Source organism: Anopheles darlingi, chromosome 3 (genome assembly GCF_943734745.1).
Source record: "Anopheles darlingi chromosome 3, idAnoDarlMG_H_01, whole genome shotgun sequence".
In the NCBI taxonomy this organism is placed as follows: Eukaryota; Metazoa; Arthropoda; class Insecta; order Diptera; family Culicidae; genus Anopheles; species Anopheles darlingi.
The window spans coordinates 43,580,939-43,593,438 of record NC_064875.1 but is presented as its reverse complement, the minus strand read 5'-3'; the positions used below and the strand labels follow the sequence as shown (position 1 = coordinate 43,593,438).

Sequence of the window (12,500 nt, the reverse complement as noted above, 5' to 3'; positions counted from 1 at the left end):
AGCCTTACGTAGAACAAAGAGCATGGCCCAGCACAAGGTAAATATTGCGGACGTATTCGGCTTGTTGCTGCCGCTGCCGTCGCCGCTGAAGAGATGTTGAAGTCATCGGTCGGTAGCCAGCAGGCGAGTGAAGCGGAATAGCAACACGTACCACGGGGCTTAACCTGCATATCCAACCCAGTCCAACGCTGCCGTCTTCCCTCGCACACCGGCCTAGCCTGGTGCCGTTTGTTTTCGAAAACAAATAGAGGGGTGCGATTGTTTGTTTAAAAAAAAAAGCGAAAGAAAAGAAAACACACAAAACTTCTCCTATTTGCACAAAGCAGCAAATAATGTGTGCATAACAGTGCTGCGTCAGCGCACGCGGGAAGGGAAAACCATTTCTTGCATCTGCTCAATGATCCCTCGGAAGCTCGCTGATCCATTGATCCATTGAGCTTCGTATCATTAGGGCTAAGATGACGGCCTTGGACGGTGTGGAACTCGAGCGATACTTACACTTCCAAGTGATCCTTAATTTCCTTCTCTAGGGTCGGAGAACTGCATTGACTCTGAAAGGGAAAAGGTAAGGAAACAAATAATTAGTATCGAAATTATCTTGCATCATTTTAAAAGATAGAAGAAAGAAAATTGACGAAAACTTAGTAGAAGCTCCTGCGTGTTACAAATTTATAATTAACGGTGATATCTTGCTTGATATTATTAGAGAAGCATCCGTTCTATGGACATGCAGAATGCTGACCCTTGTTGTAACTGGTGCCTTACACTCACTAGCAGCTGTCAACTTTCTGCGATTTTGTTAAAATTGCATCAACATCATGTTCTTTTTTTAAGCATCAATTTCAAATAAGAATGGTCTGTATCAGTAGCACCGTAGCATTGGATAAAATACGAATGCTTCACGATAAATTTGTATGCCGGCTTACAATTGTGGCGGCACTCACAGTTTAAGTAAATTAAGAATAGCACCAAGCACTGTCCCCTTGGCGAAGGTGCAAAACTTTAAATTCAATTAAAAGACAAACAAAGTGTCACACGGTATCATAGCTAAGAGCGCTAGGAAGCAGGGAAAACCCATTCTGTCACCCGACATCCGACCCATCATCATCATCATCATCATCATCATCAGTGTCATCATTCTGCCACAGCAATAGTACATTCAATCTGCTTCCATTTTCCCCGATTTTTCCGGACGCAGCCAAGCAGCGGTTAGCGGTAGTAAAAAGGGAGAAGAGAAAGGCCCCAACGACGCGAGGACGCGAAATTTAAATTCACTCCACAAAGACCGGAAAACTTCATCACAAAGACACAGGGGCCAGAATTCGGAAGTCATCTTTGCGCAGGCCAACCCCACCACCATCAGTACCACCACCACTGCAATGACGCCACCATACTTATGGTTCCACCACCAACACTACGAAACCCAATAAGTCAAGGGTGCACTAGAACTTCCTACGTTTTATTCCCCATTTCCACGCTCATACCATTGCGCGCTGCCCTTGTGGCCCGGGGAGGAGCATATCCTTTGTCGCCCTCATTTCGGAAGTTGTGCTTTTGGGCGTTGGTGGAGAAGCGGCAGAGCGGAGCAACAAAACCTCGTCGAACGTTTCGTTTCATTCTTCGATAAATTTAAGGTTTAGTGAAACGAACAAGACCCAAGTCTAGACCTGGGCTCATCGGAAGTTTCGTTCGCTTCGAGGAAAACAAAGAACTTGTTTGCAGAAGCCTCCCGCTCGGCAGTGCACCAAGGAGATGCTCCGGTTTTTGGTTCCGCTTTTTTGACGATTTGCGTCCATGCAGGGAGTGGCGAGAGCTCAATGATTGGTTAACTGTCCAATTATAATTATATTTTCCATCACCAAAGGGCTTCCCCCTTGCTTATTGATTACAAAAAGATGAAGGACAGTTTACGGCAGCAGCAACCCTCTCTCTCTCTCTCTCTCTCGCGATGCACAAGGGAGTCGTTTTGCAACCGAAAAAGAAAAAGGGGTTCCGCTCCTTTCGCATTTCGCAACAAAACACGTCACTCATGTTACGAACCGATTTGAGGCAGCCTCGTATCGGTTGACAAGCGGACCGGGGTTCGCTCGTCAACCGCTCGTTTTGATCCGTCATAGGCCCCGATTGGCTCCCTCGAGAGCGATGATGACGAGAGGACGACGACGACGACAACGACGCTGATGATGATGATGATGGTGGTGGTCCCGGTTTTTAGATTTCCTTCGATCGGTTACGCCATTAGGGCCTTTCTTTTGCTTTTGCTGTACCGATTGAAAATGGTTACGCACGTGTTCCTCCGGTGCCAGGCACGGCTTTGTACCCGGAGCTGTGTCCCATTAGCGCGCCCATTAAATGAACGCGTGTATTATGAAGAATGCGTAAATGTATTTATACAAAAAAAAAAATGGAGGAAAATGTGGACGTTACGCTCGGGACGAACGCATGCCTTGTCAGCATACTGCAGATTTGCGCTCCCGGTATACATTTTCCAACGAGTCGTTGCGATGGCGCGATGAGTAATAGAACCAATCAAATGGGAAAATCCCACAACCAATGGCAACGAACTGGTTGGGCTTTGAAAACCACAATGGAGTGGCATGAAAAACACCAAACGCAAAAGCAATAAAACATATGACTCCCCTTTTTCCCCGAGCGACCACACGAAAAATGGTCCAATAGCCCACAATTCAATTACCATAGGAAGAGCCTAATGTGTGTTTTGGTCACGGAAAAGCCACAGGAAATTGAAGGTTTCTACCACGCACGGCTACAGTGACATACCAATGACAGTGGACGTAAATAGCATGTTAATAATGTTGGGCTGGAATGTTTCAAAACAACAAACCCCAGTGGAAAACCCCCGAGCTAATGGACATAACATCAACATAAGTGTTAAAGCACAATTTGCACAAATCGGAACAACCAAAACTGAGTCACGTCAGTTCGTCAGCGAAGAATGTTCCGGGTTACCAGAAATCAGAATATGTGATAAACCGCCTACTAAGCAACTCCAGATGACGTGGCAGAACCGCACTGTCACCATAGTGACCATAGACCGAAATAGTGGAACCGGCGAGCACTCGCCGAAGCTCTAACCGTAGGGTGTGGTTAGAAATCAAAATAATTCCTCGTCATAAATTATTCATTTTTGCCCCAGCATTCCCAGCATGTTCCCTTGGTGTAGTAGCTCTGGCGCCCTGGCGCCGCGCGATCCGTCTGTGCTGCACACATCAAACCGACCGACGGGTCCATGATAACTGCTAGAGTGTTGGAGAGTTGAAGTTCCAGTTTTGGGGTGGCTTCCAGTGCTCGGTGCTCCCGAAATTGCAGTCCAACGCTCCATTTCCGGGTGGGGAACGGGAAACTAGAAGTCAGCTAGCAGTTAGAACCGGGCGACCCTCGCATTCTGGGCGAGAAACCCACGGTTGTTTATTTGGAGCTTTTTCTTGGTTTCCACCACTAGGGGTGGGAAGCAGACGAAAAAAAAAAAACAAGGAAAAACACGCGGGCACCAGGGCCTGAGTGTTATTGAATGTATTCCATTTTCGAAGGCTCGCATCTCATCCCTCCATTCGCTCGCTTTCCGGTTGGCTTTGTGGAAGAGCAAAACCGACCGCTAGGGGCGAATGGTTTGTGGCTCTATTCACACGATGGTCTCGCGGGAGTTTGGGGGTACCCTGGGTGGATCCCCCCGGGGGTCCGATTGCTCGTACACAGTTTACTTTGTTGATTACAACCGCCGCTGTGGCTCCGGGGGACGCGTACACTCCCGAGCAAGTGTCCCGAGGCCTAACCGATCGACCGTCGACGACGACGACGACGATGGTGGGCATCTTCCCTCCAATGTGAACTCCAACGGGACCGGGGGTCATGCGTTTGCGTACGCACGCGAGAGAGAACGAGCAAATTGAACCGAAGTCGCTGTCCGCTCCATTTGGCGCCATCCAAACGAAAGCTCATTGACGAGTTTCATTAGCAGGACCGTCCCTTTAGATGTGTGTGTGTGTGTGTGTGTAAGTGTGCTTCTTCCGGGTCCCAACCAACCAACCAACCGACTGTGTCTTAGTCATCGTCAGCCACGCTTCTAACAACGCACGCGATTGCCGTGGCTGACGGTCGCAGAACCAGATAGCAGAACCAAACGCCAGCTCGAGTCCCATTCTCGAGGCCGGTCTGTCTTGGCGCCTGTCAGTCCACCTCCTCGACCCAACGAAGGCCTGCTGTTTCCGTCTCGGGCTTTTTCTTTTGGGGAGCGACGATTCGCGCATAAATCGGAAAATCGTTTTCCACTCAGTTCTCTTACTTATGCAAAATCAATTACTTGGTAAACATTAAACACCCCTTAAGAGGGGGGAGTCCCACGGCACGCAGTCAGATCGTTCGTGGTTCGTCAAAATTAGAAGCGAACGCAGATCCTTTCACTCTCCTCGGTGTCCCTCGAGGAAAAAACTGAGAAGGAAAATCCCACACCACCTACCTCGCACACTGCTATCCCGTGAACGCACACACACGCACATACAGACACTGTCGTGCTGTTTGCAGCCGGGAAAAGGCGAAACCCGGACCGGGATGTGCGGTATGCCGGTGGTATGGTGGATTTGTAATAAAATGCGGATCATATTTCTGGTAATAAAGCAAGATTTTATCTTCTCATACGCACACCGTAAAATCAGGCCTCTCTTCCTCTTCTCTCTCTCTCTCTCTCTCTCTCTCTCTCTCTCTCTCTCGCTCTCCTTTTCTCTCTCCCGGCCACCAATGGGGGAGGAGAACACACAAAAAACAAGCCAACGTGCGTTCCATGCCACTGAAAATGATCCCTAGGGACACCTCTTGCACTCCGGGGCTCTCTCTCTCCGTCTCTCTCTCTCTGTCTCTTTCATTCCCTTTTGCAAGCCTTGCTGCTGGCGGACAGGTTTCCGGTGTAACTCCGGTGGCTGTGTGTGTGTCGACAGCAACGACGGCGACGAGGGTCAATAAGGGGTTGTGCATGCATGCAAACAATCCCGGGGCCCCGGTCTCTGTCGATATCTTCTTGCACGTTGGCCAACCACCAGCATAGCAGCAACAGCAGCAAAACCGAACGAACTGACGGAGCAACAACATGTATCGGTGGTGTACCACACGTCCGGAGGAGGAAGCATTAAGCGTGGGCCTCCGATGGATGGTTTTGTTTGCCGGGAGCGGGGGAAGGGGGCTGGACGACCGACCATCAATGAAGGGCCTGCCATTCGGGTTTTTGGTTTGGTTTACTCCTACGTTAGGGTGAAACGATTCATGAACGAACTTGGGGAGCCGTCAGTGTCAGTGTCGGACCATCTCGGAAGGGGAGCCGCCCTGTACTGTTGGTGATAAAATGGAGTTCCCCACGCAATCCGGTTGGTCCGATGACGAATCTCGTACCACACAGGCAGGCCTAAGAGGGGTCGTCCCTTGGTGTGTGTGTGCTTCACAGTGGTTCAAAGAGCCAATCATGGTGATTACAATTTCAACAGTTCCATAACAAATGTGTCCATAGCCGTCACACCATACCAAGGTACCGTGAACCTTGCTGTCGAAAAAAAGAAAAGCAAAGAAAAGAAAGAAACCGGAACCTTAATGTTCTATGTCCGGAAGGGTCCTGGTACTCGGGGCTCCTCAGCAATTGATTCTGGCTCAACCAAAGGCTTACAGAGCTAAGAAAGCTCCTTTAAGATCGTTACTGCCACTGTGATTTCATCGCAGACCTTCGCAGACATCGTCATCGCTTCACCACATTCGCGTAGCGCCCTTAGCCAGAACCGGTGGCCAGAACATTCAGGTGAGGAAAATGCGCTCCTAAAAGAGAGATGATTCGATTCGATTGGCCAGATTATATAAAAAAAAAGGCCCCAAGCCGGGCCCCTTGCGAGCCTCTTGGTCTCTGTCATCGGTAATTCAAATAACAGCTCATCCCGGGCAATCATGGCAGGAATTTCCTTTTAAGTTCCCCTTTACCGTGCCCACCCCGGGGATGCTCCACATAAAGAAAGAGGGGATCACTGCGTAAGACAAAGGGATTCTTCCTTTCCAATTCCATCATTCCCGGGGTATCCGGGGTTTGGAGCCGGGCAATGTGGGGAATGTAAGAACGTTTGCAGGTCCTTTCCAAAAAGCAACTATAGACGTCGTGCTGAAGAGAGCTCGGTAGCAATGAACGGTCATAACCCCCTCCACCACGTTGGAAGGGGATCCTTTCAGTATCTTGAGGGAGTTTTCCACTGGGAAGTAACTACTTGTGCTACTGTGTATTCAGTACAAGGTAGTGAAATTGAAATGAATTGAGCAAACCTCATTATTTAAGCTCCAGATAAAACGGGAACTGTGTGCACAAAACCATCTTTTTCTTTTAATAATACTAAAAAATAAAAATAATACTAAAAAATAAAAAGGAATCGAAAATGCCGCCGTTGGTAGTACACTCCCTTGCATCCCTTCGGATTTCGAAATCGACATTTTGTCACTTCTCGTTCCGTATCGCGATTCTACGCAGTGGAAAGAAAAACCTCCCGCCGGATGTTCTTTTGTTTTTCCTCCTGGCTGTCTCTGGTAAGCGGAGGACTCTCCTTCATCGTTTTCCAGTCTCTTAAGTCCTTGAGCTACCCCGTGCTACCGAGCGCAGCTTTTCGATATCTTTCTTCACGCGGAAACTTTCAACTGAATTGATAGTAAAGCCCACGGTTTCGCTCTCCTTCACGTCCGGAAAGGGAAAACTGTTTCAGAACAGAGGAAAGACTAGGCAGCAATGCCACGCCGCCTGCCAGGGCCACGTACTGTCACATAACCTTCGCTAGGATTTGAAGGGACCTAGGAAGGAGTATTCCTTCCTGCTGTTCCTGCTGTTCCCGTGAATGAGCTTATGCGTCTCGTGTTGAGTGAAAATTAGAACGAAATTAGCTTAAAAATACACCCCGCGCCACCAGCAGCAACTACTACCACCACCACCATCATCATCATTACGGACACTTACTTGGTTTACTCGTTCTTGTAGCTTTAATAAGGCCTCTTCTAGTTCTGCAATGCGAGCTTCTAGCATTTCCTGTAGATGATAAGAAGGGAAATAGAAAGCATTAGACGGTTGGGGTACACGCCAACGGGAAAGCACTGTGTACTGGTACAAGCCTCAACTGTTCATCTACCACCCAGCATGAGCTTCAAGGAATTAGCCGGCAGCAGCACAAAACGGGAACACAACGCGCTGCTTAATTGTTGATTACGATTGTCGTTGTTTCGAGCAGCACACTAAGCGGCAGCGAACAACCTCATCCAATGCGCCGCCACCAACGACGACGCCGACGACGACGACGACGTTCAATGAAATATTAATTCCACTTGTCATCAACTGCGGCGATAAGTGTGTAAACGTTCATTATGCTTTCAATGCTCCACACCACACCACAACAACGCACCCAAGGCATGGACAACGAAACAAAGAGGACCCAAAGAGACCCCGTCGTAATCCGTGGCCGCCGCGGATTGGCGCTTTCTCAAAAGGGGGGATGATGGCTGCTCCTTCTACCAGCGCGGCTTTGATCTTCGAGTTTGATTAGTTTCCTCTGGTCCGCTCGTCTGTCAGCGCGTTCGTTTCATGTTAAAGCCGCAAGTCGGCGGCAGCCACGGGGCCACGAAATAGGGTGAGAGACAAAACCTGCGATGCATCTCTTCCGGCGGCGAGGCGAGAACACAAAAACACACTCCCAGGAACACTGGACCAGCGGCGTAATGGCTTCCAGAGTTGCGTACGCGAGGGCGCGAGGCCAAGAGCATGGCCGAGCATTTTCGAGTTATTTTGAGTTATGCTTCGTGCACGCGCATTGACATTGAGACAGCGAGGCTGTGGCCACTTTGGTCGTTTGTCGTTTCCGTCGTCAAAACTGGAACCATTTGGTGCGATCCGTTCGGTGCGATCGGTCGGCCGAAGATGAATGTTTACAATTCGTTCGTTTAATGCTTACTTCCGAACGCTCAACACTCACACGGTGTCGAGTGCCGGTTGTGATCGTTGTGTGATGGATGCTTCTTCAAATCTGTTGCTTGCGGCATTTCTTGGGAACTGCGGCGCAAAAACACAGCATAAAGAACCATCATCACAACAAGCACATGCTGCTGCTGCTGCTACTGGTTGTTGCTTTTGGGGTGAACACGAAAGAAAAAACGGTATCAGCTCTTCGCAGACGCAGATTGTTGCTTTCGTCGATCACTGGGGAGGATCGTCTTCTCCTAGCTTCGACGGAAGCTGAGAAAGAGAGAGAGAGCGAGAGAGTTCTCTGTTGACCCCGAATACCGAACCGCGATGAGCGATGAGAGGCTGTCAATTTTGGCGAAAAGCATCGTTTGATATGTTTGCGCCAAACTCCCCTCGCTGCTGACATTTGAACCAACCTCACACCCCAACACCACCAGCATGTGTGCAGATCGAAGAATGGGGCATTGGTGCGCGGCTGCCAATGTTTGCCATAAATCATCGGAGCCCCCATCAACGGAGATGACCACCGAGTAGCCCTTCCCGTCTCCATACTCTCCTCATCATCATCACCGTCAGCAAATACGCCTCTGCAGTTCGCTGTGTCCGTGGGTCTGGCGCAAACTTTTCGCAAACGTTAAGCGGATTGCAACGAGCCCGGCGTGTACGTGTGTGCGTGTGTGTACGTTTGTGTTATGTTCTATATTTGCTCTTCGTTTATTTATTCCTTTCTTTTCACTGCCCGGCACCTACGGGAGGGGGTCCAGCTAACCTGTGCTCGATTTGTGAGTGAAAATGGCAAACAAACATGACGATGCTCTGGGGGCAGCACCAACCCACCAGAGCTAGGGCAGGCCGGTGGCCCGCGGCCAGCTAAAGGGCCACCAATCGCCAGTCAAACAAGTGGAACCTGTTTTATATTTATTTCTTTACGTAAACCGCCTCTCCCTTCGCGCACATTTGCATACGTAGCTCCGGTCCGGTGATATGCTTTGGCATGTGCTCCGAGCGGTTGGTGTATGCACAAAGAGAGCGGGGTTTGCCGACGCAGGACCAGCAACAGAGAGAGAGAAAGAGAGCCCAAAAAAGCAAAAAACAATCATAATGAAACCGATGATTGGGCTGGATGGAGGGCCTATAAAATTACGTATGATGTGCTCTGTCCCTCCTATCTCTGCTGGCCACACGGCATCCGCGCATCTCCATCCATGTTTGAGTAGCACTAAATGACCCCAATCGGAGGAGCAAATGGGCTGCCCATATGCTCTCATTTGCGTAAATGAAAATCGATCCTCACTCCGGTGGTGTGCACACATATGTGCGTATCGATTGAGCAATTTTTATCCAATCATAATCATCGCAATCGAGCTGCGGTCGTCGTGTGGATTTATGATCATTTGTCAATTTGCTGCTCAAATCCGACTCGATACACACGATGGTGGTGGTGGGTTTTTTTTTGAGCAAATAAAAACCACTCGTGAACCGCAATAAGCCACACAAATGTGTAATAATATTTAATGAGCGAGGACAGTCCATTAAACATGTAATGTGCGTTCATCATGATCATGTGCTCTCTCTCTCTCCATCTCTTTTTATGGGGCTCACGCATTCATTATAGTCTTCTACGCTGGAAGACATACCAAACATGGTTCCGAACGGTGCAGCAACGTACCGTGGCCAACGATCTCACCAAAAACAGCACCGCCATTAAACATCTGGACAAAATCGTTTCCGACCAGCGAAACGGAAAGCGACGCGCAAAGCCACACAGAGCCACACCACAGAGAACGCCTTGGCATTAAAACCATTAAAAGAAAGAATTTATTATCCTGTTAAATGCATTATTTAATGCAACGCGCTCCATTGCACAACTGTTCTTCTTCATCTTTGTCTGTCCGTTGCGTTGCGATCCACACATCCCCGGACCCGGTGGTGCCACCTGTGGTGCCCATTCTCACCTTCGAGTCCTGTCCGGTACCACCACCACCGCTGCATCGCTGCAACGGGGCTGCAACGGAGATAAAACAAGTCAATTAATCCGTCCCTAGCAAGAGAGAAAGCGTGATCCATATTTCTTTTCTCTCTTGCCATTTGGTTGCCGCCAGCCTTGCCTTGCGCTAATACCTTCGTTAGCAATTCATAAAACCCTACACCAACGCGAAGAGATCCCGAGCCCCGGAGGAGTTATGACAATGGGACTGTAGCACGGAGCATTGGGGTGTTTGCGCGAAACAACACAACAATTCAAATCATCGTGTCTTTCAATACTGTGATGGACGCCGCAGTTGCGGTTCGTTCGAGGCAGGGCCCAACACACTTTCCTGCAACATTCTGCAACATCATTTGCTGCCAACAGCAGCATCCCATTCCATCGACATCGTGTGGTTGAGACGATGAATTATGTATAAAATGCCATCGTCAGGCACAAAACGAGAGCACCTTCAGCACAATGGCACCGCTTTTTGTGTTCGCTTTCGCGCGCGGTTTCCATTCCGTGGGTGCAATATTTGTTTACTGGCCCCCACCATTCGTCAGTTTTGCTCGAGAATTGTTGCGGATGAGTGACAACGAGCCGGCAGACGTCGACGCCGACGTCGCTGAGAGGTTCAGCTGTACCACTTGCAAATGTCGCCTAATCGCGAAGTGGCGCGGCCGGCCAGATGGACTGCTAAAGACATTCGCGCACTTTCTTGGTCCCTCGTTTTGGCGGCCATAACAATTGACCACCAGGAACCGAGGAAGGGCAGGCAGGTGGTGCTGTGCTGGTGTGTGAAAACTGTGACTTTATTTACACAAAACAGAGACCCCGGGGGCCCGGGGGACCACCAGAGCACCCGCAACACCGGCAATTAGTGGGTGCAGATGCATAATTAATGACAATAAATCGGATTACCTTTCAGCATCCTTTCTCTCCGTTTATGGCCGTATCGTGTGACGCGCGCGCGCGCGATGGCGGAGTGTTGAAAGTGTATTGTAAGCAAACGCCACCATCTGGAGAGGAGGTAGAGAGAGCCATTTTCTTTTGGGTCCGATCTGACGGAACAGCATCATCAGTGTAGAGCCTCAATGATCCGGAAACGATTCCAAAGTACCGCCCCTGGATTGTGTACCCCGGATGGACACGTCGTACCTTCGCAAATCTCGCGGAACACCAAAACGATCTTTACGCAATGTATGTATGTCATTGCTCTTTGCAAACGGAACAAACTCCCCTACATCGCTGGAGCGTGAAGCTGGTGGTCTGGGCCATGCATGGTATCCCGGTTCCCTGGTGCTGTGTGTGCTGGGGCGGTGTAATAGCCCATTCGTTAGGATGGAAACTGGTGCACTGATCCAGAGTAGAACCATTTTCATTATTTTGTACTTTGTCTTCCAGGCACCAGTGCGCGCGCCCGGGGGTTCTGATGCGCGGTGCGCCATGGATGAGAACGTTGTGATTTTGTGGTTCAAATGGCACCGGAGGCAGGCAGGCAGGCATAAATACCCGAGTCCCGTTCTTCGGCCCGGCGCCTTGCTTCGGGCGTTCAATCGTGCCTATCTCCGCCGCGTCGTGTTGCCCTCTAATCTCGGTAAAACCATCGGTACACACAGAGCGAAGAGCGGCCAGGCCAGGCCAGGCCAGCCAGTGTTTTGCTGCTTGCAAGCAAGTGTAACACACAACAGTGTTCACGCTTAGGCCTACGACGACGGGAGTTCTTTGCGCACTCAACCGTACTCCCTTTGGCTCTTTGGCTTGATCGACATCAAGCGGCCAGTACAAGCACTGCAAACCATACATTCGTTCGCTTCCCGAAACACACAGAGCCCTTCTGAAGCAACAGCAGCAGTCGCAACAGCAGTCACTTTGCTGTAAGTTGTTCTGGTTGAGTGCCCGCCATAATTACTCGAGACACAGCGCATAGCAAGAAGACGATCCAGATAATGCCGCCTGGGGGGGGAGTCAGGAACCGGGACCACCGCACCACCAAGGTCTTAGGGCATACTGGAACACATTGCATTGCATTGCATTGCGCACACCGATCGAGTCTGATGCCAGAGGTCAAGCTACATGCTTAATGCACACACACATATGGTGAATGTGTCGGTGGGAAAAGGGATGCCCGTTCCGGGTGCGTGAATAAAGTTCCTTTTTCCCAAGCGCCCAGTCCATGTCGGGTGCAAGTTCTTTCTTCCTCTCTCTCTCTCGCTTCCTTTCTCTTCTCTTCCGCATCATCGTCATTGGCCACCACCGAAACGAAAAGAAGGTAAAGAGTGTAACGGATTTAATGATGTGCCGTGTGGCGAGTGGAGGTGCTTACCGTGTTCTTACAGGAATCCATCAAACCGGAAGTGTTCCTAACAAGTTTCCCACAGGCATCGCGCAGCGGCGATGCGGGTACCGTGCTGTTTCCCCCCTCATCACCGACCGTCGACTCGGTCGGTGTGGAGTCTTCATCGACGCCAACGACGCCACCACCGTCGGCATCATCTTCATCGTCTTGGTGGTTCCCATCGGTTCGATGCTGATGAACCGGTATGGGAG

The 12,500-nt window shown here is 50.0% G+C and overlaps 1 protein-coding gene across 3 annotated transcripts in view; it reads right to left on the bottom strand.

The window, feature by feature from the left end:
- LOC125957526 (uncharacterized) overlaps window positions 1-12,500 on the bottom strand; it is a 48,592-nt gene that overhangs the window by 5,337 nt on the left and 30,755 nt on the right. For all 3 annotated transcript variants that reach the window (XM_049690292.1, XM_049690293.1, XM_049690294.1), the window contains 3 exons: window positions 12,277-12,500; window positions 6,986-7,054; window positions 499-551 (listed from right to left, as the gene is read on the bottom strand). The exon at window positions 12,277-12,500 is cut by the window's right edge and continues 518 nt beyond it. In XM_049690292.1, the coding sequence (XP_049546249.1) occupies window positions 499-551; window positions 6,986-7,054; window positions 12,277-12,500 (346 nt within the window). The remainder of the gene's footprint in view (window positions 1-498; window positions 552-6,985; window positions 7,055-12,276) is intronic.